We start from the raw sequence: 27,612 nt of genomic DNA, 5'->3' as shown, positions 1-27,612 counted from the left end.
GCAGAGATAGTATGTACCAGGGAAAAAGAAACACCCATCCTTTCTTCTTCCTTGCACTGATAAGGAAAAAAATCACTGTAAAATGAAATCTATGCTGTAGTATCGCAATAACTGTCTACATTAACACATCTTAAAAGTCATGGAAGACTAGGGAGTTTTTATAAAGAAAAAAAAAATTGCCTTTATAAAAGAGTTTGTGTATCCAAGTGCTATTTTGTCATGCAAAGACTCAAGAAATAATTTATGCAGAGAAATCGTTAAGGGAAATGTTTGATTACATTAGTGGAAGAATGTAAAGCCCCTGTTATGGCAAGGGAGTTGTGTTTCTAGGTTTCCTTCAAATGAAGTCTAGAAGAACATGTCTGCACAAATACATAGGTGTGCATGCCTAGTTTTTAATTTTTGTGGAATGTAGTTCTAACTTTCTGCTTTTGCCCTTTCTTCATCTAACTGTTGTTTGTTTATGGATAGAAAGAAAAGATTTCGTACATCCTGATAAATATTAAAAATCAGCTATTAAAGTTGGAGATTAGCAGGCCTTGGGATCACAGGTCATGGAGGGGACAGAAAGCTAGGTGTGCCTGGGAGCTAATGAGTAGGTTGAAGGAAATGTGTTATTTGTGTCCCCCTTTAAAGACCACCTAGTTTGGATGAGTTCAGTTGTGTCCTGTGACTTTTGGCTACTTGAGCGCACAAGCTTGAACTTGAGAATCTACTTCTAAGGTAGAGATAGGCCAGGCTGTATTGAATGTGGAATAAAATGTCAAACCATTAGGAATAAAGTTTTACAAAATTGGATTGTAAGGAATAGTGTGTATCAGGTTGGACTGACAAAAGATGCTGTTAGTAATAGATGCCCAAAAAGACATCAGAGGAGCTTCTTACTTTAAAAGAGCTAGACAGAAAGCATCGTGGCTTTCCAGCAGTCTGTGAGAACCTGGCACACACTACTGCCTTCACATCACAAATCACCACAGAAACTAAAAGGGTAAAGAGACAGAATTAAATACTTGCTGAGAGGAAGCTAAGTACCTGGAAAACACAATATGAAATTTGCCAAAGATGCATATGGTGTCTAAAAGATTTGGTAGACAGAAACATATAGGTTGTCCTTCATAATAAATTGGTATGATTAGGGAAGCTTTATAAATGCACCTCTGTAAGCTGCAATGATGCTGCATTAGAGCCTGAAGAGAAATCATGTGATGGGAGACATGTCATTTAATGTTGGGGTGGGGGGAGGTGTTGATTTTTTAGAAAGACATTTTGTACTCTGTGCTACTGCTATATCACAATTGAGGAATTGTCTGGTATTTAACAATAATTTTAAAATCTTCAGCTTCTGAATTTTACTGTATGAAAACTTCTGAAAAAGGTGTTCTTACTTTTTCCTATATATGTCACTAAATGACATGCATAAATGATATATAGCAAAAGTGAGGGATGAAAGAATAGTTTAATATCCTGTCTCAGCTTATCCTGTTATACATATGTCATATGTAAAAAAATTCACTGTGGGGGAAAGGTGTAAAATCTTAGTCACCATGGAAGCAAAATTTCAAAGAGCTTATGTTCGAGTTAGGGAGACTGAGTGCTTCACAGACTTGCTAATCTGGAAGAATGCTGAAAGCACTGTGACAGTCTACCACAAATATTTTAATATATTTTGAAGCTCTGGTGATGGCAAAGCTATGATACCTGCTTTTTATAAAAAGTAAGGTATTGTTATTGCAAATAATCGAGCCAATTTTATCTTGTTTTTGACTGCAGTAGCAAGCAAGTCTTTGGAACAAGTCTTGAAGGAAGAAATGATAAGATATAATTAACTGCTGAGTATATGACAAAAGGGTAAAGAAAACCAACAAAATGCAGCATGGTTTTAGCAAAGATCAGTAAGACTACATTGATAACATTTTATTTACAGCTGCTTTTTACACAACACAAGAGTGGTAAGAAGGTGTTCATCTGCATTTCCATACATAATGGTAACACTGCAAATCATTTATCCAAAGTGAAGTCCTGGTGGTTTTAGATAAGGGACTCTGCCGTGTTACTTCGCTGCCACCAGAGAACAGTCATTTTGGCCTGCTCCCCCCTAGAGCTGTGATGGATGGGCTCAGTCAGGCTGTGGAAAGTTTATTACATAATTCACACAAGAGCAGACCTGTGTCCTGACCTTTGTCCTGACCATAGCACCTGTAGGACTTGATATTTTCACTACCAAGTAAAATTTTCATTCTACTTTTGTTTTTCTATATTATGACACAAATTTCAAAATTAGAAACTGACCCTAGGATTTCATTCATCAGGATGAAGGTCTGCATTGATTATATTTTCACATGCTTTCTAGCATGGTTTGTGGAAATATGGTGTCTGTTTAAGTAATCTTATAACAGACCACTGAAATTAGTGGTGTTGTCATATCTCATAGTCAGCACAAATGACATATAACAAAAGGTATGGATAAAATAATAGTTTAATATTCTAGGTTGTTTTAAAACACAGCTGCTTGGATCAGTCAAGGAGAACTATAGATCAAGTAGGAGATGTGGGTTTTTTGAAAACTGTAACATCCTTTCTAGGGTGAATTTTTACTTCCTTAATTCAGTACTCTCTCATTTTCACCTTTAATTTTGGAGAATCCTTTTTTTAAACTTTGTCAGATCTCTGCTTTTTCCATCTGGCATTTCTGGAAGAAATTCAGGGTCATTTTGCTGAGGTGCTACTTTTGCCCTGTGTGCACCTGGGAGCAGGATTTTCTTCCAGTGGCAGCTAGTGCCCTTGCTTCTAAAAGGGAGCATGAACACTTGTTCCTTGGCTCTCTTTGGGATGTCTCCAGCACTTGAAGCTATTAGCATTATGTGATGTTCTTTCTTTTTCTGTGTAATATGTTGCTCATTCTTAGCTGAGTTGAAATCTCACAGTTTATATGCTTATTAAAGCTGTCTTGTCCAACCCAGAGCCTGTTTAAATTTTTAGAGACAAATGTAAGGCTAAAATAAAGGAAAAAAAATACTTGGTTGAGTTGCACAGGGGCTGATGTACTCTGGTCTTATCCTTAGAGCTAGTGAAGAGTTACATGGAAAGTTTTTACTACTAAACAAAGATACTATGAGAGATAGGACATTGTAAAAGGAGCAAGGTTGAGATGCCAAGAAATTCAGACAAGCTGGCAAAAGTAAAGCATAGTGTTTACAGTGATAATCAAGCACAGGACTGAGAAAAGTAAAACTAATTGATAGTTTTATTCTAGTTGTTTGAATAGGCTATGAATCTATCCAATCAATACATTATTCTCTCTAATTTAATAAATAGATACTTCTGACTTTGAAACTGTGTGTAGGCAGCCATATAAAACTGTGGGAATAAGGGAGATGATGTTCATATGTCTTTTTCATAATTCTCAGGCTTAGACAGGCTTTCTACTTTGACTTCTGAATTTAAGATGATGTGTGGGTTTAGTTCATACCATCCATATGAACATAGCCAGGAAATCTGGAGGCAGAACATCAGAGAAGGAAGGACAACCTTCTTTGATATTTCCGCATATCCCTAATTTTATTAATGTCTGAAATACTAAAATATAATATATAAATATGAAGAAATAATATTTTATATATAATATGATAATATACAGTATAAATATATAAAGATATCAATATATAACATCTGTGTGATTTTTTCCCCTTAGCAACATAGGCTTTTATACAATCAGAGAAAGCAGAGATCAACTACTACACAGATATTAAGAACAAAATGAAATATGTTTGACAGTATTAGAGCAACGTGTGCCCTAACCCTAGACCTTGACCAATTTCGTTATATTTAAAGTTTATGTTGCCTAGAAATTATAGACTTAAAACGTATTTTATTTTGTGTTTATTTAAAGCTGAAGGGTTTTTTTTCTTTTTGTTATGAAACAATATTGTGTGGAGGACTGTTACTTACTAGGTTTTCCATGATTTATGTAATCAGGCTGTCAGAAATACGTCACATGAATTTAGAAAAGTATCTGTCAATAAAAATTCAATCCCTTAAAAAAAAATTAAAAAAGAAAAAAAAACAGAAAACAGAACAGCTAAAGCTACCTCACAGGATGAGAAATCTAGAACAGTTTACCAATCTAAATCAGAAGAGGATTAGAAACTCTACAGTGAAAAAGAACAATAAATGAAGTTTCTAATCCTGGAATTTTGGGTGTAATCTCCCAGGTCAGTCTTCAGGCAAACAACAAACAAAATTAAATTGCTGCTTTTATACTGCAAATGCATATTTAATATGCACTTATGCAGTACTTGGACTTATCATTTGAAGAAAAGTTGGCAAGAATACTAATTTCTGTTTTCATTCTGCACATTCCCAGGTTTCATGTGCATCTTGGAAAACCTCTCCTTTCTCAGCAGTCATGTGTTGCACAATATTTAGGCTGAGTGGTATAGGTTAGCTGAAAAACTGGAAATTTGAAAAGATTGTGAAATGAAATAAAAACATTTAAGAGTTTTAATACTTTTTTGTCATTGAAGTAATAATTTTATATGTAAAATATTGTTGTGCTTGAAATATTTGAGACCTGGTAAAGTACATTGAATAGCAAAAAGGTGAAAATGGAATGTAACCGATTTGCCGTGAAAAATTATTCATTAAGCTTTTGCTGTATAGTTTGAGTGAATACAATGAATGGGTGAATATGTACTGAAAAATATTTAAGAAATTGCATGTAGTTGCAATTGCTACCTCAGCTAAAAATATGAACATCTTTGCAGTATTTTTGATTCTCTGACATGTTTGTTCACTTCTGGCATTCTGGGGCATGTTTGGTGCTGCACTGTTCAGCTGCTTTGCCAGATGACAGAGGCCTGAGCTAGCTGCCACCTTGCTGCCAGCATACATAGAAAAGGAGATAGAAAAAGAATTGGAATCAAGGACTGATTTAGACTAATATGGAAGAGCAGATAGCTGAAGCACAGTGCTTCTCAACTTTTGAATGCAGCTCCTTTTTTCCCCCTCCTATTTCCTCTCTGTCTTTTTAGTTTGAAGTTTTTTGTTTGTTGTTATTCTTTGTTTATAAAACTACTTTCATAATTGAAATTCTTTCTAAATGAGAAACTGTAAGAAGACTGCAATTGTCTTTTTACATTTTGCAAGACTAAAAGAAAATATTGTAAATGGAAATTCACCATTCTGTCTATTTCTTCTTCCTTTTCCTTTATTTCCTGTACTGTTTCCCAAAAATAGAGCAAGGCCTATGGCACATTTGGCTTCAAAGCTTATGAAATCACTTTGCTGTGTGAGCATTTCTGATCTTACTAAAATGGACAAAAGAAGGAGTAAACTGGGGAAAAGAAGCAAGCGGATTTCAGCTTTTGAGGATGTGAGCAGTATGTGCATAAGTCATGCCAGCTCTTGAGGTGACTGAGTAGGGTGCTCAGAACTGGTGTCATTCTGAAGCCATTCACTCTGCATTGGGAAGAATAAAATAGAAAGTCTTGTCTGCAGTGTGTGTGTAGGTTAAGATGTACTGATGCAACTGCTGTGTTAATGGTGAAAGTGTGGTGTAGTGCTCTGGTTTTTTGGAGAGACAATCACTGAGACTGGCAGAAGGGGGAGCTTTTGGAGTGTAACTCATTTTGGTCATTAGTCCCAACTGGCGCTCACTGCCAGCTGTGCTCCTGGGCTTTTGCAAATCCAGTGTAAGGAGGATAGAAGAACACCTTTAAAGATAAATGTGAGGCTATAACAGCAAGATCCTCAAGGAAGAATTATTGCAAGCTCTGCAGCAGCACAGTGCCTCAGTGTGTATGTTTTCAGTATGATTATCAGTACAACTACTCCAGTTTTCTTCCTATTTTTCACTTCCATTTATGTGTCTTCCTCCCCTTGATAACTAAGCAAATTCAAAGCTAACAACATTTTTATGATATTGCTGCTTCTTAAGGATCTTCTTGCTCATCTTGCAGCTCTTTAAAAGCCTTGTCTTCTGTGCATATCAAAGATCTATAAGGTGAATTAATTGAGTCACGATTTGCTTGTATTTCTCTGTGGACAATACTGAACACTCTTTTACCCACATTTTTCATACAGGGAGACAGTATGAATGGAAACCATACTGGAACATGGGAATAGATTCTATTCAGTAGTGAATAGATGACATATTCTACAGGGATGGCTTTCGTGAACAGTGATGTCCAATTTCTGATCATAGGGATTGGACGAGGACCCGTTGTGTCATAGTGGAGGAGACGAGATCAATAGTGCTTCATCTCCATGGGAGATGGCAGGGAGAAAGAGGCAGGTCATATAGAGGTGGAGAACAAGGAACTTGGAAGATGAGCCAGAAAATTCTGGCTGAGTCACAGTAGCAAAATTATAACAAAATATACACAGAAGTCCAGAATACCCCATACTTCCAAACTCACGTTCTCAATTTCTTAGTTTATTAATTGTGTAATCCTTTGCAACAGAAGAAAAATGAAAGTCTTTTTATCCCTTACTGGGGTCTAATAAGTTATTCTAAGCTCCTAGAAAAATATCTTCTGAGTTTATAGTCATCTTACTTGCTGAAGATTTTTGGCAGGGTCCTCAGAATACTTATTTGATCTAAAGCTGAAGTTCTTTCTAATTCTAAATTTAGTATGCTTCCCACACCTTGCCAAAATAATTAGGGAAAAGGAAAGAATTGGGTTCAAGAACTTCATGACCCTGGATTTCTAGGAAGAATTGTTTTAAACATGAACAGAGGTAATTTAACCTCTTAGGGGGAAAAAAAGAGATCTCAGAGACCTTGGTTTTAATTTTGACCATTTTCATGGCAGGTAAAGGCAGTCAAGAGAAATTTTTTGCCATTCTATTTAAACTCATAGCAGAAATCAGCCATTCATCTGATACTTATAAAATTATTCATAATTTAATTATTCCAGATTATTTGCAAACCTCTTCACCTCCAGAATGTATTACTTCATGTAATTACCTCATAAATGATTAAGGTGTCTGAGGACAAAAGCTGTTGCTGCTGCCTTTTATTTATAAACTAACAATGTAAAATTTTGGTCAAAATCTTGTAGTTGACTGAAATTAGGCCTGAAATCAGTTTAAAAAAAATTTTTGGTTCTTCTAGGTTAAGAAGTAGTTGCTAATATAATTAAATAATTTTTGCTATCTTATTTATTCCAAGATTATGTAATGCTCAGGTGGGCAAAATTATATCATTTCTCTTACCATAATCTGAATTAATTAAATTTGTTAATGATTTTTTTACATGTATACTTATTTTCTGTTGTTTGAATAATAAAGTTTTTTACAAAATAGTTAAAAATTCTATGAAAATCAAACCCCAATTGAATAGCAATTAAGATTCTGAACAATGTATTTGAACTTGAGCAAGACATTCAAATGCTATAAAAACTAGCAAATGATTGAGTGAATTAACAGGGGGAAAGGTACATATCCTGTTTTGTAATTTACAGATATTTTTCCTGCTAATTAGGTCAAAGCAAAAGGAAGGGGCTATTCTGGTTCTGAATATGCAGGAGAAGACTCTCTAAACATGACAAGATTATTTAAATGTTGACATGTCCAGGGGGGGAAAGAAAAGGAAATCTATCAAGTCTCACATTTAGTAGTCACGGGTAGCATTTCAATATATCACATAGCATGCAGAATTGTGTCATTTTCTTGTATAATTCTTTCTTTTTGTGTGTGAGCAAAGTGATCCTCTGTGGTCAGCAAGAAAGATGTCTTGAACTAATAAATTATTTCAAAGAATTAGCAGCTGAACTCTAATATAGGGATATGTTGAATAAGCACTTTTGTTGGCATTGCATTTGAGGTGGTGCAGCCAAGGAACAGAGGCAAACTAACTGGCAAACGTAACAAAATTTATGTCTTGAACAAGTTTATCTCATAGCTTATCTCCTGTTTTATTCCCTTGAAAGTATTGTATTTTGTCTAATAAAGGTCTAGCACACTTGGACTAATAATCAGATAATTATCAGATCTTTAGATGTAGAGAAGAAAATCTTAGGAACAGCTTCCAACATTTTAATGCATTGTTTATTTTAGAGTGTATTGCCACATGAAATTGAAATTTACAGAGACTTCTAGCCAAATGTGACTTAGAGAATCCTTTTAAAATTGCTTCCAGATGTTTAAAAGAAAAACCATTTTAGTATGTTCAGAAAGCCTGGGAAATTTTACATTTTGAATAAAGTTAATGTTCAGTCAGAAATCTCACACGTAAAAACCAGTAGAATTAATTATCAATATTATTTTTATTATGCTAAATTATACTAAAATGCTTTCTTAACACAGTATTAGTTTTTGTTTGGTTTTTTTAAATACCTTTGGCTTTGAATGAATGGGTGGAAAAAACAGGCTATAAAAACTTATTTAGGTACAAGCTATATTCCCAGCTAGTTTATACTCAAACATGAAATTAACTTTATTAGTCCATTTATCTTTTCCCTTTCAGTAGATCTATTTATCCATATCATGTGAATCTGAACTTTGGCATCTTTTTGCATCTCACATTTTAGAGTTTAAGCAACTTAATATTCTTACAATGTAGATTTTACTGCAACCTTTGTATGTAACTATTTTTATAGTCTATTTCTGGCTAAACTCACAAAGCATTGTCATATTTCAAACCACTAAGATTTTTCTCCTCCTATATATTATATAACATATGCTTTCCTTTCATTTTCTGGTTGGATAATAAAAGAAAACACTTTGATCATGAAGTCTGCCTCTATAAGAGGAATAAGTATCCTCTTGCTCTTTATAAGCTTCACTTCTCTGAATTGCTGCTTGTGACACTGCGTTTTAGTTTGGAGCACTCCACCACTCTGGAGCCGTATACAATACAGATTTACACAGAATAATTATAAGGGGTTTTTGTTACTATTCTTTAATTGAGAGTTTCTCCAAAGAAACACAGCAAAATTTCTCAAAGACTATAACAATTTTATGATTCAAAAAACAAGGGCTCATTCCAGGAGTTGACAGCCTAAACTCTGTATTAACTTGGTGTGGCATCTTTGGAAGAAATTGTTTCATCTCTTGCTAATATCCTGAATTTTCCCTTCAGAAAAATCTTATAGGAAATTGATGCTACAATAACAACTCATAGTTTCTTGTTCCTACTTCACAATGCAGCTGGCACATTATAATATATGCATATATTTTCTTGAGAATTTTCTTGATCCTGATTAATCAGGTTCCAGAGCACTTACAATCATTATGTAGAAATATTTTATATTAAATACTTACTATCAGATACAATTCTTATGAATATTTTTGTTATTTAATATTTTTTACTTCTAATAATTCAGGTTTTCAATACACATTGTAATGCCTAAATACTCATGTCCTGTGTGTAGCTACAAATTCTTATTGCACTCTCATCACCTTGGCAGGACGAACTCTGCTGGAAAAGCTCTTCAGCCAGCAGGAAAATGCACCACAAGAAGAAGCAGAAAAGCTCTGTTCTCGCATTATTGCAATGGGTCTCTTGCTTCCATTCACTGACTGCTTCAGAGAGCCATGTAACCAGAGTGCCAAGCAAAGCACACCCACGTTTGATGTAAGTACTGAAAAAGTTGTCTTTTGTCTCTTTTGTGAACCAGGACATGGTTTTCTAATAGTTTATCCCTTCTGAAAGAATTTGGTTTGTTGTTTTAATGAAAGTTGCCCTCAGGAGACTGACCAGGTATTTTTCGTGGCTAAGCTATGTACGCCTTTGTATCCACATAAGCATGTTCTCCTAGAACTTGATTTCATAACTTTTAAAGTCACATCTTAGTCTGTTCTTTATTTGCGGTTTTCATTGTTGTCTTCTTTGAATCAAAGCACTCTGTATGACTACCAAGATTTCCATCAATATCTGCTTCACCAAAAAATGTAAATCAAAGGAAAACCAGTAGGCAGCATGTTGCAAAATTTCGCAGAACGCAAACTAGATGTCTATGCTAGGTTGTTTTTGGGTTTTTTTCCCTGAAAAAATTTTTGATACAAAATAGTGCAGGGGTCAATGCAAATATGCTGCCATTCCAGCAATAGTGTGACCTGTACCTGTGGGCTATCTGGCCAGGTGTTTGCCTACTGTTACAAACCTGGGTGTAGACATAACCTTACATACTTTTCCTTTCTCTTGGATAATTAATTCAAAATTAGCATCATCTTGTTGTAACCCATGGCCCTTCGTACCGTTTTATGTGGCTAAAGATAATTAGGGTTTTTCTCTTGACTAATTAACTTCAAAATAGTATACAAATATTAATTAATCTACTTAATGTCTTGCTGATATAGTTAAGATCATCTCTACTCTGCACACTATGCTGAAGCTTGGTTACAAACACTCAAAAAAGGATTGGCATAGATATGAGAAGATGGTTACTACTTAACTCTTTAAATATTTCCTGAAGAATAGTTTAACGCAACTGGAAAAGGGATAACTGGGAGAATAATTTTTTTCCCACTGAATTCTTATACAAGCATTCCTAAATAACCCAGTTTATCTACAAAGTTCTCTAACAATATTACACGTTTCTGTTTTGGCTTTGGTGTTACTTTAAGACGCAACATTTGAAACTTTTTTTTAACTGCTTTTTGAAATTCATTGTAAAATGAAGTTTAACTATAAAACTGAGGTTACTCAGGCAACCTAAAGTCACACAGCATTTGAAAGTGCTTGTGGTTAAATATACTCATAAAAGTTACTGGAAAAGACAAGTTTCTTATTTTTCAGGTTGTTTAAAAGAGTCGGTAGTGTTTTCCACTCTCCTGCTGTTGCCATATATTCAGCAATTTCCTATAGATTATCGAATGCCACATTTTTAAAAAGCTTCTCTTGCATTCTAAATAGATTTTTTCTCAAATTCAAAGTTTACAAATAAACAGAAAAGACTCTTTTAAACTGATTTACCATGCTTTTTCTGAGTAAGAGATACTTTAGTTATCTTTTGCTTAACACATCCAAAAGGAGGGACATAGCAGTAGCTGAGTGCCACGTCAACCATCTGCCAAGGTCAGGAATTTAAGATGTAGCTGGATTAGCAGTGATCTTAATGTGACTCAGTCTATCAGTAAGCCACAAATGTCACAGTTTCTGTGACTATTTTTCTGTATAAATCCCCTAAATAGATCGCACTCCTGTCCTGGTAAAACAATATCAAAAGTGGTGTACAGCCCTGTTATCTAACCAGTAGTTTGCCGTACTTCAAAGGAGCATGCAGCTGTCTTGAACAGCAGATCTCCATAATTGAATTCCAAGTGGTGCAGAGCTGGGAGCTGCTGATGCTGAGTTTTGGAATATATCTCTACTCCAGCCTTGGTGACCAAGGACAGTACAGGAACACCTATCAGTTTATTCATTGCACGTTCTCCGAAACAAAAATATCTAGATTTTGCAGTATAAATTGTAAAGGCTGCAATTTTGCTTCTTAGAGTAAATTTAAAGTTTTTTTACAGGAATAAATGCTAATTTTTATGTTAGGGAATGAAACATTTAAAAATTTATCTTGAAAAGATTATGGTGATGCTGAATATTACTTTAAAAGGTTAGTCGTGTCCTCTCTTGCACCTCTCTTGCATCTCTCTCCACGTGTGTACTTTGGGCTTTTTTTCCTATTCACATTTTTCTTGTTTGTTTGCATTTTTTAAATTCATTAGAGAAAAACTTTAATGTTGACCTAACAGCTTATTTTAAAGACTTATGAATCAGGACTTAATTAAGGACTAGCGTTAATGCCTAAATTTCACCCATCTAAAATTAAGAGGTACATCTTCTTTGACCTTACTCCAAAATTAGGAGCAGAGCCAGACCCATATTCTTAGTTCATCTCTGAGTTCATCAGACCCCTAGTTCAGGGTTGGATTTCCCCCAGTTTGGCCGATGTCCTTTTCACTTAGCTGAAACTGCCATCACTTAAGCTCCTGTAGCCCTGTCCTGCTCCCTGCCACCTTGTTGGCATTCCTCCCCTCTTCATGAAGCCATGGTGCTTGCCTGTTCCTTACTGTTACTTCTCTGGCAATCTTTATTTTCATCTTAGTCTGGTGTTTGTAAAGTCTCTTAGGTCACTCTTTGAGAATATATATTTTTTTTTTCTTTCAGAATTTCCAACATGTTTTCCACTGAAACCCATCTTTGAATCCTTTTTTCCTTTTGTGACTTACCTCTTGTATTTCTGAACTTTAAAGTACTATTTTTTAAAAATTGAATAAAATCCATTATTCCCTTCTTGCTTAAGTGTGGTCCCACAGCCTTGATTTTTTGAGGAGGTTAGGTTACAGTTTATGAAAACAATTCAGTACGTTTTGTTCATCTATGATCTATTGCTCATGGCTTTAAATTAATATAAAAAGATTATTTAAAAGTCTTATTCTCTCCCTCTGATGCCCTTTTCTGGATGGCCTCTAGTGAATTTAATTTAACATGGCTAATGCTGAAATATCTTGAAATGTTTGCAATTGCACATTTTGATTATATTCTCATTTTCTTTATTTTTCATGCCTGCTGGTCACCTCTACTTCTCCCTGTCTTAGAAATGTTTATCCAAATCTTGTGTCTGTTTTCTCAGTAATGCAAGAGATCTGGTTTGCTTTTTTAGTCCTAAGATATTCCAGGCTTCAGTGCAGGCTATTAAAAATAGTACAAACCCTATTTTTTGATTTCTTTTTGGATCTTATTTCTTTCTCTTCCCTTTTGTCTGGCTGCAAGTAAGCAGTGCATTAAAAGTAAAGACAACTTTCACAGCTTTTAGTTTCTTGGGCTAGTTTTAGAATGCCTCCTAGAATTCAGTTTAATTTAAATTCTTGGCACCTGTGTCTCTGATGTACACTATGGTTTGTGGATGTGATGCTTAGGCATTTTTTCATACATGGAAAGCATGAAGGAGCAACAGATGCCAAATTAGAGCACAAATCCTCAGAGAATCAGCAGCTGTCACCACATTTATGCTGAGGATAGTGTCCAGTTTCCAAAGGCTTTTATATTACTCAGGTCTTTTAATGATGATTGGAGATGGCATGTTCATAAAGTATCTCTGAACTTTTGTCAAATTAGCCCAAAAGACAGAAATTTTAGAACTGTTTTAAGAACTTATGAGAAAACTTGCATGTTCAATCTTGGCCTGTTTTATCATTAATTTCTTTTGTAACAGCTGATGGCAGTTGCCCAGAACAAAAGATTAGTCTGAAAAATACAAGTTGAACAAAGCTTTAAAAGTAACATAAATAGACATTGGTTGGTGTTTTTAAAATTTGGTTGTTAAGAAGCAGTGGAAGCTTTTGTTATAGCTCTTCCTACCTACTCTTACAACGTAAAGAGCATCTTAAAGAGTAAGTAAATGTTCAGTGGCAGGTTCTCTGTCTAGACATACGCTGCCCTCACTGCTAGTTTCCCATTTGCAAGGGAGGCTGCTAATTATTGTTTCATTTATGTCATGACAACTTACTCATCAGGCTATCTTTAGTCTTTCATGCTTCTGCTAGTATTTTATAAAATAAAAACAGAGTTTAACTAAAAAATAAAGTTGAGAAAGTAAATGGGCAGCTTAGAAAGATAGATTATTAAAAGCCTACAGAAAGCAGGTTCTCTGAAAAAATTGCTTGCCTTTTGAATACCTATTGCCTTTTAAATATCTCCCTTTTCAGCAGTTGTGAGTTATTCAAGAGGGTTTCTAAAGATTCAAATTAAAACAAAAGATCTTCTGAGTGAATGATATGCAAGACATTAATGGAAAAAGTCTTCCATTCATAAACCATAAAATCATGGAATTGTTAAGGTTGGCAAAGACCTCCAAGATCATCAGGTCCAACCTTTCCCCAACACCACCATGTTCACCATTAAAGCATATTCCCAAGTGCCACATCAATATTCCTTTTGAACACTTCCAGGTATGGTAATTCTACCACTTCCCTGGGCAGCCTGTTAAAAGTCTGACTGCCCTTTCAATGAAGTAATCTTACTGTACACCCAATCTAAACCTCTCCTGGTGCAGCTTGAGGCCTTTGTCACTTGTCACTGTGAGAGCTACCTATCCTCCTACATGTATTGCAGCTGTAGCCTTAAGCTTTTTAGCATGGTACCTCATTATATTATCTTAGTAGAGTAAAATAATCCTGAAACTGACATGTCTACAGGGTGCATCTTTGGCTAGAATGTAACAACAGTAAAGTTTTTCCTTCCTCTTGGAGGATCACAGTCTTTAATAAGTAGAGATCTCATCTGCTTAGCTCCTCTCCTAATAATCACCAAAGGTATAAGATAACTATCTTCAGAGAGTCATCAGTAATGTGTATAAATTATAAATTTTTTCATTAGCATTTAAACTGTTCATAACAAGGAAGAAGCTAGCATTTTCCTATCAATATGAGGCAACTTTCTTTAACATCTCAGTTCTAAGAAATACTGACAGTACTTGCTGTTTGAATTTTATCCAGTAGTTGCAATTAACACACACTGTAGATGTGTAGTCCCTAATTATGACTTCCTGTTTCAGATTTTCCAGTCTTAAGCTACAGGCAGTTTTTTCTTTCATAGCAATTTCCTACTTTTCTTCTGAGAAGCTTTTCAAATAACTTTGTGTTGTTTCTGAGCATCAGGTTTAAAAAACCTAAATTCTGAATGAAAAATTATTTTGTGATAGGGGCTTTCTTTTATAATTTTGTAAGTGCTTTTGAGAAGAAAACTGAGCATACCTTAATATTCAGACTGAATTCCTCGTTTGAAGAACCTAATCTCTAGTTCACACTGAAGGGTCCAGTAATGACTACTTTTCAAGTGGCACCAAAAAAATATCTTCTTTCATCTTTCTTTGTCATTTGATTTAGACTCAGCTATATCACTGCCTCTCTTTTCAGTGCTTCTATTTAATGCTCTTACTCAGTTGAGTACAGCTGTTAATGCCTTCTTGATTTATTAACAGTTTCAGCACGTTCTATAATGAAAGGGCTAAATAAAGTCTTCTGGATGGTATCTTTTTTTGCTGTATTATGATGTGACTTTATACAGTCATGTTTGACAGTTTGGCATAGGCACTTCCCCTTGTGCCATTTGCAGTTATGATGCCTGACTAGGCTGTCATCTGTTTCTGAAATAATGCTTCCCCAAGGAAGCAGAGAGACAGCATGAATGGAAAATCCTGCAAAAAATGGCTGTTTTCCTATTATCTCCTGGCCACCTGTGGTGATGCAAATGCTTTCTAAGGAAATAAAGACGCTGCTTTCTTTCTGCCAAGTAGGAGCAGATGGTGGGACTTTGCAAGTCGGAAGGAAGAGGAATTAGTGACATGAAGGCTTGACTTAATTTTAATTTATTTGCACTGCTGATATCAGTCTGAAAATTAGTAGGAAAACAGGTTGTAAATAGACTCTTTTCTCAGAAGACCGAGACACCAGATACCAGTGATCAGTTTCCAAAGAACTTTCCCAAGTACTGATATCAGCTAGGAGAACTTTAATTCTAATCTGCAGTACATAGCTGGCAACAATGCATGCAGCATTTTTTCAAGCATACTTTCAATGCTTGGGCATATAATATGTAAGACTGAAGGCAGTCCCATCTCAGAGCAGTATTTATCAGAGCAGGACATTGGAGTCAATAGCAAATAAGACTAAAAGTGAACAAGTGAAAACTGTGGACTAGAGCAGAGAAAACAGATGGTTAATCTGCTGCCTTAATCTTTCTTTCTAGTGTAGGTTACTGTGGCCAAATCAAATCCCCCATGACTCCTATTCCATTGCCCAGTCACACTTAGTGACGCTTTGTCTCTTGTGGTGAGCAATTCTGAATGTTCTTGAGTGTAGCACAATGCAAACAGGTGGTTGATCATTGGGCTGAAGGATTGTTCTTATGCTACTTCCCTGCTTCCATTCTTAAAAAAAAATTATTTTACTGTTGTTAGCTCAGGCCCTGAGGTCTTCTACTCCTTTTACTCTTTTCTTCTTTCTCTTTCTTTGTTCTGCTTCCTTGTGGTGATGCTATTATATGCACTTTCAACTTAGATATTTTATGTGTAGGATGTTGCTAGGTTTTCAGGGTTTTTGGGGTTTTTTTGCAATGAACCTTGATAACTTGCTTGTTGTTCTGAAGAACTGCCTCAAGAGTCATATACTGAATGTTAAGTTTACACCAGCTCTTTAAATTTTTTATTATCATTGTGCATATCATGAAGGGGGTGGTCAGCCTGTCACCTCAAGAGATATTTATATTTTATGATTTTCTGTAGGTTAGTTCTCTTTCTTCAGAATGTCAGTCATAAAAAGATGTCTTTTCCCACTTGGAACTGCAAACAAATTGAGGGTTTAATTTTCATATATATTGCATCTTTCAAAGAGAGTTTTTACAATAGTAAAAATTACATTGTCAAATCACATAGAGAAATTTTATAAGGAAGCAGTTTGATTAGCGCAATTCAAATTTTTCAGAATCCGAACTTATGGAAGAACTGTGTCAGTATAAATGAAAACAATTCCTGATGAGGAAGACCCTTGATTTAGCTTACATTTTCTGAGGAGTCAATGAGAAGGCAAACCCTCAGGTCCTGTCAGTAGTAGCTGATCACCTGGTGGTTTTGGGATGTGGCCTTCCAAGTGGGTGTTCTAGTTGGATGTGTCGAGAAGCTAGGTCTTGACCTGTTTTCTTGAAGGTTAGCCACTGATCCTTCTTCCAAGGAAAGTTTACTCTAAGTTCATCAGTTGAGCCTATTCAGCTCTGAAAAATGTAGAAGTCACTGAGGAACAGGAAGACGAAGACAACACTGTAAGAGAATGAGAATAGATGTGGAAATCTGAAATTTAGTTTCCTGATTTCCTTTCCCAGTGAGAGCTCTAACTCCAGAGCTATTGGCTTTCTTTGCCTGTCCTGGGATATAGTGTTGAATCCTGAGTGAAGTTTGATGGGATCAAACATGTTTTTCTCTTTGAGTGAGGAGGCTGAAGTCATTTAATGGGAAATAAATGTTTCATGATTTTTGACAATTGAAGTGTTTTTAACATCATTGTTGAGGGACATTGGTTCTCTGAAAAGAAAAAAACCCCTTTGACTCAAGTAAAATGCTTATGTAACAAATTCAGTTCATGAGGATAAAGTGCTGCTTCAGCTATACGTTACAGTATTATGAAGGACTTGCTGGTTTTCAGCCTTGGAAAGCATCTGTGCTCACTAGTGCAGCCCAAGGCAGCACAGCTCAAGGACTGTGTTTAATCACTGCTCTGCTTCTGTCAGTGGCAAGACAGAGCTTTGTTACTGAACCTGTCCTCAAAAAGTAAACCACTTTCCCCATTCTTAAAAGTATTGATTTCTTTATTTAAAAAGCTGCTTAAAATAAAGCAGTCTCCTGCTGATAAGAGCATTTTGAGGTAGTCTGGCTCTAGTTTCTCAAACTAAAACCTTGCTTCTACCATTAACTCTTTGTATGCAGTGCAGAACATGCATTGACTTTCTTTCATTTTAGAGGCTGTATGCTTACTATACTAGAATGATTAAACCTCCTGAATGGAAAAAAAAAATTAATTCCTTTCACTTGAAACAGACTAAATGCCAAGATTTACAAATTTGGACAAACTCTTTGGTGCTCTTAGCCTGGAAAACACCTCTGGGATGTGAAGTCTGGTCCCTTCTTATGCCAAGTAACATAAAATGGAATTTCTCTATGAGTTTATCTCATTACATCTTAAATGCAGTTATACTTTTTCCTCTCCTAATTCTTCAACTTCTTGCCCCTGAAAGAATGTCATCCAGAATTACTTGATGAGTAGGAACCTTCTCATAACCACTGCCCTGTGTTTACTCCTGGCTCATTTATATTTTCCTGAGAACATGCCAATGCTTCTGTTCTTCTCTTTTCAGGATAACTCTGAATGTTTATAGTTCTAGTAAAAAAAAAAATTCAAGTTTATTATTAAAAGAAAAAAATAGTACTGCAAAATAGAGCCCTATTACATCATGGCTCAATACAGGAACCATCAGGCACGTTAGTACCAATGCACTCTCATGTAAATTTAGAGGTACTGCTCTACTGATACCCAATATTGGAGCATTGTGCTGCTGTACTGCCTCAACTTTCCCACCTGAGTTTGCTTTGGCTTTTTTCCTTGAGAATTTCTAAATACTTCTGGTAAGATTTTTTTCCCCCTTGATCCTCACATTGCTAATTCATGCTTTTGCATTTGGGGTAAAGGTGCATGTACCTATTGCTATTTCAACTCCATCTCCTGTGCATCTTTTAAGCCTTTCTCACAATGGCTGGTTTTGTGCTTTGAACTGGAAGCAGGTAAACAGCTGATTAAAAACTGAAACGACCTTGAGCAGATGGTTGTACTACCTGCATATCTCCAGGAGCAATATAGCATGCATTCAAGGTTGCATATTATATTCCTGCAGTGAGGGATATATTAATCTGTAATTCAATCTGTGGCCCAGGGAAAAAAACTGGTCTCTTGTGAAAAACGTGTGACCCCGTTTTCTGAAAGGTCCAGGCCCACCAGAATGACTTCTGATGTTTGCTGCAGGTCTAACTCATGGCCCTACTTTTGGGTCCACCAGCCACATGGCATTTGCTAGGGGCCTTTCTTTGAGTAATTTCCAACATTCATTTCCATTTTTAAAGATGAGCCGGAAAGAATCTCCAGCTCAAGCAGTGAATATTGGATATTTAATTTATTACATAGTTGAAGAGTAACACTGTGGTAGCTAGAGAATGAAAAGTTGTAACAAAAATCTGTTCTGTGTGCATGCTGAGAGCTGTCTGGGAAGAGAGTGAGTTAAACTACAGATCTGACTCTGTGATTCTAAGTGCTAGCATCTATAAGTGGTAAAATGTATATTGATTAGGTACCATCAGATCCTGCAGGCAGTTTGCCTCGCCCATGTGCAGATGCTCTGCACTTTTAAGAACCAGTGGAAAGTGCTGTGTAAGGATGTGTGGAAACAAGAACTCTTCTTGACATCATGTTAGTGCACTGGACTCAGACAGCTTGAAGCTTCCAGATAGGAGTCTGAATAAATAAGACTGGGATCACTCATTACTAGGACGCATATGTGATTTTTTTTTTTCCCCTCAAAAGAGATGCTTTAAAGACTAAATAGTGGAATCTGAGCAAGTTGAAAGGGAAATTCCAGATGTATCCAAAACTTGATCACGGTAAGTGTATTCACTGGCTGTATGCACAATGCTATTTAGTAAAAATTGCCTCTGAAATGAAAAGATTAAAGGAGAAAAATTTGAATGTGGAAATCTTAGGTTCATGGATGATTGCTAATTATTAATAATAAAAACAAATCTGATTTTTGGGGTTTTTTTTTTGATTATTTTGTTTCTTTTGCTTGAACAGGACTTCAGCATCACAGAATTGCATATTTCTTTCTCCAAGCAGTTCTTAAAACCATGCATATTTATGGCATTATCAGATTTAAGAGGCAAAATGAGGTGGGTTAGTATATTAACTGAAAAGGAGCTAAAGACAAAACACAAAGAGGATTAGGTTTTGGACCATAGCTTCAGTACATAGGAATTAGGATATTTAAATTATTTGTATTTTTTGAAGGGCATGAAAGTAGAGACAGGGTTAATCTTTTTCATTTTAAAATGTAATTTGTGGACTATCAACTTGCCATCCAGACTATCTTTCTGTCACGAGGGCATGAGGGTTTTCAATATTTTAAATAGCATTTATAACCTTGCAAGTAATATGAAAGTAGTTGTTGTTAAATACCTTGTTTATATGGATCTGCTTTCATTATAGTGCAAGTCCGTTGGCATTTTTTGAAAACCTACATTTACATCTGTAAATTTCCAATTTATGAGGTGTCTATTGTCTTTCTCTGTATTGAATAGAAAGCAAAGAAATCCCCCTCAAATGCAATGCAAGCAAAAAATATTGTCTTTTATACTCACAAACAAAGCTCCCATGCTGGGTTAAGAGTCTTTTTTATCAAGTTGTGTGATGTTTTAATTTATAACTGGCTATACTTTATATGCTGTAAATTATATCAGCAAGAACATAGGTACTACATATTTTCTTACCTTCATAATGTATACCATCTGTACAATAATTCTGAGCTTTCTTCTTTTTAAATGCATCTTGATTCATGTAGACTAATCTTATTTCAAGGATCTGTTGCTAAGTTATTCTATTATATCTTTCAAGAACTGGCATGGTGAAATGTCATGTCCAGGAACAGTTTAACTGTTTGCCCTCCTCATTTATGCTATGTCAACATTACCTACAGTGAGTTGTCATTTGTTTTACTGCCCTATAACCCTACATGTAATCCTGTTGAAAGTCATCTGTGCTTAGTCAGTTAACCCTGCACAGAGCATGTTCTTCCCTGTGCTCCCTGGACTGCAAAAGGTGGTAGAATGGGCAAGAGGAAAGTTCTGGTTTTTCTCAATTACTTTTTCAAGTCTTATTTTCCTCTGTACTTTTGAGATTTAAATGGTGCAGAAACATGACTAATAGCAAAATCCAGGACTTTTTCTTCACACAACATGTGCAGGTAGGATTCCTTCTCCTCCTTACTCAAAAAGTATTGGAAATGGGTCAGAAACCCAGAAACACATATCCTCTAAAAAGCTGGAAATAGACAAAGGGAAAGAATTAAGTGACTCAAAGGACTGAATTAATCAAGCCTTTTCAGATGTACAAATAGAGTAGCATAGTAATGCTACTCTAATGGACAGGCTTTTTAAGGATCACAGAGTTCAGGGCTATGTAAAGAACCTGATGTTATTTTTTATTAAGCTTTTTATCCCTTTATTTTTACCTTTATCTAAAGTCAATGTACGTGTCTGGGTTTTTGCCATGTTTTTCATACTGGGAAGGTTTAATGAGTTTCCTTTGACCCTGACTGAGGCACGCTCTGTAAAACAGAGGTTTTTACTTCATTACCAGCATTTGTCTGTTCCAACTAAGTTGCTCCCAAAGGAACATTTTTAGTCTTACAACAATTTATTTTTAGGCAAGTAGAAACTTAGTCACATAGAATAGCGATTATCCCAAAAGCAAGCACCATTTTTTTCTTACTCCTGCATTTCTTTTCAAAGTTCATTATCTGTCAAATTTTAAAAAAAATAGCTTTAATCTAAAAATGAAATATGTACCAGCTTTTACTCAGGCAATAGAATGAATGAAGTCTATGGAATATCATCTTTTTAAGAAGGTATTACTGTTATATGACTGAATTTTCATCCTGTGACTTAATTTTGTTTCTAGTTTGTGCTACAATATTTGCCTATTTCCAGATCATTTGCTAGGTTACTTGTGCTAGTGCTTTGAATGATTTCTATAGAATTTACAGTATTATAAATGTTTAATCACAAGGTGTACATGTTGATGCAGACTAGTAGTCACAAGAATAGCTACTTGAATTGTGGTCATCTAAAATCTTGCTGTTAGCCTAAATCACAAGTTTGCCCTAGTTTTCATCAGCAGCTCTCTGTATCCTACTTTTAATCATAGGTTCAAACTCAAAGCTGTTGAGCAATAAGGATATAATCTGATTGGAACTCAGAGGACTAAGAATACCTTTAGCTGTTGGTTTCTTACTCCAAAAGAAAATCCACCTTTTTACCTGTTTTTCTAAAAATAGTAAAATAGAAATGATAAAAATAGGGCTGCAAAGAGTACATATATCATTTTGATTACTGCTGAAATAATTCTGTTCATTTTCCTTGCTTGTGTGTTTGGTGCAAACCAGTTATGTATGGTGTGGAGAGAAATATTTCCATCCAAGCCATAAAACTGGCCGTATGCGACGAAGTGCAGTCAGGATGGACAGAATGTGTTATCACTGTAAGAAAAGAAGTGGCAAAGAGTTCCTTACTCAAAAAACTGCTGAACTGTGTTTTAACATGATGTTGGGTTGTAGAAAATGAAAAGCTTAATTTTCTGTTGTTAATGAACATAATTATTTCAATATAGGTTTCTCTTAAGTATTTATCAGACTGAAGAGCATAAAACCAAGTCTGTCTTGATATAGGGGATGTTTAATTATTTGTACTGCAAACAAAAGCTTAGATATTTTGACCTTGTCTTTCTATATGAACTTTTCCACTGTTGTTGTTTTTTTTTTTAAATCACAGCAAGACCAGCTTTATACTTGGGCTGCAGTTAGCCAACCCACACATTCAACAGATTACATTGAAGGAAGCTTTCCAAGGAGAATTCCATCTGCGTGGCCTCCACCCAAACCTCCAGATGAAGAACAAAGGCTCAAAATTTCAGAAGAAGGTACAGTTCTTGGATACAGAGAAGATAAATGTATAGGATATAGGAAGCTGCTGTGTTTTAGAATCTGAAAAATAATCTTAGTATTTTAGCTACTAACAAACACCTGGTTTTGATAATCTTGGATTAGCATCAGAAATAATGTCAGCTAGTATGAATCTAATAAAAAATATTCACCAAAAATGCATTCTTTTTGTTAGCAACCAAGATGTGTACCTGGCATCTGTTAAATAATGGATTTTGCCAGGTGTTGTGATCTTTATTCTTTTCCAGTATACATACCTTCAGAGCTATGAGATATGAGTTCTTTTTTCTTCTTAAAAATATGAAAACTTCAGAAGCTGACTGGTGCTATACTGAAAGTTATTAGAGTGGTGTAAGGTATTCCTTTGTAGATTCAGCAGTCCTGTGCTGACAGAGGGGTAGGAAAAATGTATCTGAAAAAATAAAATGAGGACTTGTTTACAAAGTCAGTTTACCTTAAAATTTTTGAGGTTATGCTACCAGATGAATTTCTGCAGTCTTCTTCATGCTCTTTAAGAGCTTTGACACTGACAATTAAAACCAAGCGAGAAAAAACCCTCCCTTGTAGTTGACAAACAAATTTAGAAGATGATTTCCAGCCTGTTTTCTGTTAGTAGTGTTGACCCATAAATACCACAGGTATTTGGAGGCTTTGCTTTCCATTAATTAGTATTCAGCAGCTCTCAAAACTGTAGACTGCCTTCATCCCCATGCTGTCCATAGAGACCCACTGGGTATTCTCAAATTTTTCATTCCTTTCCACTCCTCCTCTTCATTGCTCAGAGTTGAAGAGTTAAGTCATTATTTCAACAGATCTCTTAGTATTACTTGTAGGCTTTGGGTGGAGTTAATTTCAGATTTGCTTCTCTTTGGGACTTCTCTGCCACTTCCTCTGGAACATGACTGAACTATTTCTTGCACAGACACCTTTTACCATGGCAACATTTTATTTTACTGGTATCACTTTTTTCACTGTTCACAAGCAAAACAAGTGATGCCAACAAAAAATGCAATACTGCTGTATTTTTCTGTTTAATGCTATGCCTTTTACCAAAGAAATTCTACTGGAGATCAAGGAAACATTTCTGCATCCATCTCACTGATGCAATTCAGAGTGCAGAACTCTGCAGTGCTGGATTGTTGAGCTAGTCCAGGTTTTAACCCATTATCTCCTGTTTTATGCTGCATTCAATGAAAGTACTGCCATATGTAGCAGTAGAATTCAATGCCATCTATGAGAGTTGTGTTTCTCAGCTGGGAGAAGTACCTAATGGATGTGGGATCACACTATTTATGAACATACTGTGCACTTGAAAAACAAAAGGGTGAATTTCAAATTAAATTATTTTGAGCTTTTAGCCCAGCAGAGGTTGGTGTAAGTCAATAAGAGTTTAGTTTCTCTGAAATCTAGAAGAATTTTGATAACATAAAACATTTGGAAATTTAAAGATACACTTAGAAGTGTATTTCTATCAAAAGGACAAAACTAATAAATTTTAAATCTATTAATTTTGTATGTGATTTGTTTCTATCCTATGTTTTTCTGTTTATTACACCTACTACATGGATGTAACATGTACAGAACTTGTCTGCTCCTTATTTCAGCTAGTGCCTTCTCAAAAAAACCTGCCAAAGGATTAAGAACTAGAGCTAGAAATGAAGTGAAAAATTATGTACTGGGCATTTTTCTAAGTTTAATATAAGTAGTTCTAAAGATTTATTTATTGAAATTTTGGTGTGATTTTTCAATGTAGGACATGGAGGAAAAGAAAAGGTTATAATTCTTTTGAATACAACTCAGGCAGATGAATAATTTAACTTTCTTTAATTGTTCACATGCTTGCCATTTGGAAGAACCTAAAGGTGAGTGATATGAAACCCAAGGATAAACATCTTCCTCGAAATTTTAACTAAATTATTTTGTGTATTACATCTTTCTAGTGTGTAGGAAACAAATATTTTTTAAAAAAGATTTAAATTATTATGTGCAGGATAGATGTATTTTGTTTTATATATAATTATTGCTGTCTGGATTAAAGAAATTAACATTAGAAACAATAGCTCATGAACAAAAACGTGTTTTAGACAAAAGCGTTGATTGAGAGAGGATGCAACATGATGTTTTTATAGAATCTTTATTTTTACTGTATTCATTAGCATTAGAAAAGATAGTAGGCCTTCAAGCTTTAAGTAAGGCAAGAGACAAAATTCTTCAAGGGAGTTAATCATCTGGTTAGTATAGTTTGTATTTAATAGTGCTCCTGTATGCTCTGTATCATGTGAAGCATTGCTGGATGTGTGAAAAGGGCTCTTAGAGTGGTTGGGGGTTTTGGGGCATGGGTTTTGTCAGGTTAATTATTGTTGTTTACTGATTTTTTAGGTTGGTTATTTATTTAAAAACAGACATTTGGAAGTGCCTAATATGAAATTGGGTTCAAGTCAGCAAATACTTATGTGAAAAGCATTTTCAAGTTCTGGATTCAGTTAAGGTCTTGGACAAAATGAGTCAATATCAACAGTAAGATCAATGTGTATGGGACTACTTTTCTATTTGAACACCCAAATCTCTTCCTGTGTCTTCTTATGGCATTACACTCCACCATTATCACATCTCAGCACATTGCCTGAATCTAAACTCAACAGGGTATTGAAATTCAATTATTTTAATTCTTTGCTCATGACACTGCTCAATTTGACATACAGGAAAAGGCAAGTTAGCAGGCACTAGAGCCCAGTCATCCCATCTCCCATGGGGCTGTTTAACCACTTGTGAAGGCATGCAAAGATTATGCAACTTCTGCAAAATGAAACAATCTCAGACCACTAAATATCGGTCTGGGTTTACCTGAAATCCAAGTTAGTGTCCTAAAAAAAAAGTATATTTAAAAAAAAAAAAAAAAAAACAACCAGAAAAAAAACCCAAACAAAAAAAAAATTTGTTTGATTTGCTTTAAAGGAAAGGTTTCATTTCCCATACAGCACTCTTTTCCCAAATCTTTTTTTCCTAACTGTGGTGGTAGTGTTTGGTTTGTTTTTTTTTTTCCTTTTCTGTACAAAAAGAGTTGGTTTGCTGGAAGTAGATTTTATTTCCAAATTTTGTCTGACTAACCTTAAAGTTAACTGCTCACCGTATCTTCAGCTTATATTTAGAATCCTTTTTAGAAAGATAACTTTTCTTAGGTAAAAATAAGCTAGAAAATTCTGTCAAATTGTTTAATATTGACCAATTCATAGGAGCAGTCTGGTCTTATTTTCTTAAGCACTTTTATGTATGGGAGGTAGTTGTGCTAATTTGGATGGCAGAAAACATTCAGAGTTGTGGCTGCATGTCTAATACTAAAAAACAGCATAGAATAAATCTGTTGTGAGCAATGATCAAACAGATACTAACATTTCTTTCAAACACAGAAAAATCTAAAATCTAAATGATTAGTTATTTCTTGCCAGGTACAGCTTATCCACATCCAGGTAAAAAAGTTGTGGATTGTTAATTTTCAAGCCTTGTGACATAACTCACACTTGCAATGAAACTTCTTCCTTGTATTTCTCACTTCCCAACAGCTGGATTGTCAGAAAGTTGTGAGGAGACCAAATGTCCAAAAATTATGAATCCAGAAGCTCTGCTTCACAGCTGTTTCACTCTTTCTGCAAATGGTCAAGAGATTTCCCTGTTGAATAGTGGTACCTTTAAACATATAGAAAAGATGCCATGCATATAGTCTCTGGGCAAGTGCAGATAAAAATACTTCTATACTTGTTATGTGTAAATAACTGGGCTATGATCAGTAAAGAGGCATCATTAGCTGTAGCTCCTAAACTGATTAAAGATCTTTCCACTGTGTAGCTGCTGTGGAGTTGTTTGCTTGTTTGTTTTCCTTTTTCTGATTATTTCATATCGGGCAAGGAAACTGAGACACAGTGTGGTTCTTTAAGGTCTGAAAAGTAATCTGGTTTTAAAGTAAGAAATAGGATCTAGCTGTGGAGCTGTGTCTTATGTTTTGCTCTATTTTTAAGACTGATATTATTACCTATGTCATTGTGGAGTTTTCAAATTTCTGTGGTAGTGGAAGAAAGGAAAATGTAGTTGGCAAGAGTCATCCATTTTAAGGACAGGTAATTTTGGGATGATTTGGAAAGTGGGACAGTTAACACTCTTTTCTTTTTAACTTTACGCTCCTTTCATGAATTTCTTAATGTGTATTTCAAAAGATCAGTGAATTTGTTTTATTTATAGAATTTTAAAATCTGTATCTTCTTTTCAAATTCAGAGTTGAAATCTACAGTCCTAGAAACAGAGAAGCAGTGCATAGGTGGTGTTCAGCGGGCACAGGTAAGAATCTAACAGAAATGTTTGATCATTTTTTTTAAAGAGGGCAAAACACAGTAGTTCTTTTCAGATACTCTTGAAATAGTTTTGTACACTAAATGTTCTGCATGAAAAAATTCCAAAGTGAGGGTGTTTTATATGCTCCATAGTGTATTCACGTGTAAGGATTGAAAGTTCCTGCCTGCCTAAGGTGATTCTTACAAAATGTTGTTATCCACTCAAAAGTAAGTTAACCCTCTGATGGCATTAGTAAGGAATAGTTATAAAATATCTTATTATAATAGCTAATCTATAAAAGTGTGTGTAAGTAATAGTGACAGGGATTTTTTTCTGAGTCTCTCCTCAGGCTTACAGCACTGGTATTATGTGAACAGGTTTAGAGGTCACAGTGGACTTAAAAAGGAGATAACGTAATACTGGGACAGTGGAGAAAGTCTGGGTTGGACTTATGCCACAGAAACACAGTCTATCTCATTTTTTAGCATGTCACCATACATGTTCTTCTATTCATCATTAAAGGTGGTGCAGTTTAATGGGGCTGAGAAACTTCAAATTCTGTTTCCTCAACAGGGAACAGACTCATCTTACATGTGCATAACACTATTTACTTGTTCTGGAAGTCATTAGAAGGAAGGCTAAGTTCTGAAATCTTGGTTTGAAACAAGCAGTGACCAAAAGCTCTTGGAATCTCTTTTCTTCCTCCTCTGTTTCACAGCTTGTTTCCCTTGTTTCCCCCTTTGGGTATGTTTTGGGGTTTTTTTATGGGGTGTTTTTTGTTTCTCTTGGTTTGCTGGGTGTTTTGTTGTCGGGTTTAAGGGGCATTTTTTTGGGTTTTGTTATTTGTTTTGAGGCTTTTTGTGTTAGTGACAGGACAATTCAAGTATCACTGTATCAAGCAGCATTTGTGAAAATGGTCAGTAATTTGCTTTTCAGGGAAAAATAAGGAATGTGAAGTTAAATACATACTTCTGATGATTAGACATGCAAAATTTCCTTTGGGCTTGATCACATTTTGTGAGCCATGGGTGGGGAGAGTA

General features: G+C 35.3%; 1 protein-coding gene across 1 annotated transcript in view; it reads left to right on the top strand.

Moving 5' to 3' along the window:
• The window catches only part of FMN2 (formin 2), a gene marked incomplete at both ends in the record, with an annotated part of 159,221 nt that overhangs the window by 7,715 nt on the left and 123,894 nt on the right, over positions 1-27,612 (top strand). Inside the window, 3 exons of the mRNA XM_084202637.1 lie at positions 9,411-9,577; positions 22,080-22,227; positions 26,517-26,578. Coding sequence (XP_084058763.1) covers positions 9,411-9,577; positions 22,080-22,227; positions 26,517-26,578 — 377 coding nt within the window. The remainder of the gene's footprint in view (positions 1-9,410; positions 9,578-22,079; positions 22,228-26,516; positions 26,579-27,612) is intronic.

The sequence above is a fragment of the Fringilla coelebs genome, assembly GCF_963513975.1.
Source record: "Fringilla coelebs genome assembly, chromosome: 3".
In the NCBI taxonomy this organism is placed as follows: domain Eukaryota; kingdom Metazoa; phylum Chordata; class Aves; order Passeriformes; family Fringillidae; genus Fringilla; species Fringilla coelebs.
The sequence above is the reverse complement of the archived record's forward strand: the minus strand, read 5'-3'. Positions and strand labels throughout refer to the sequence as shown.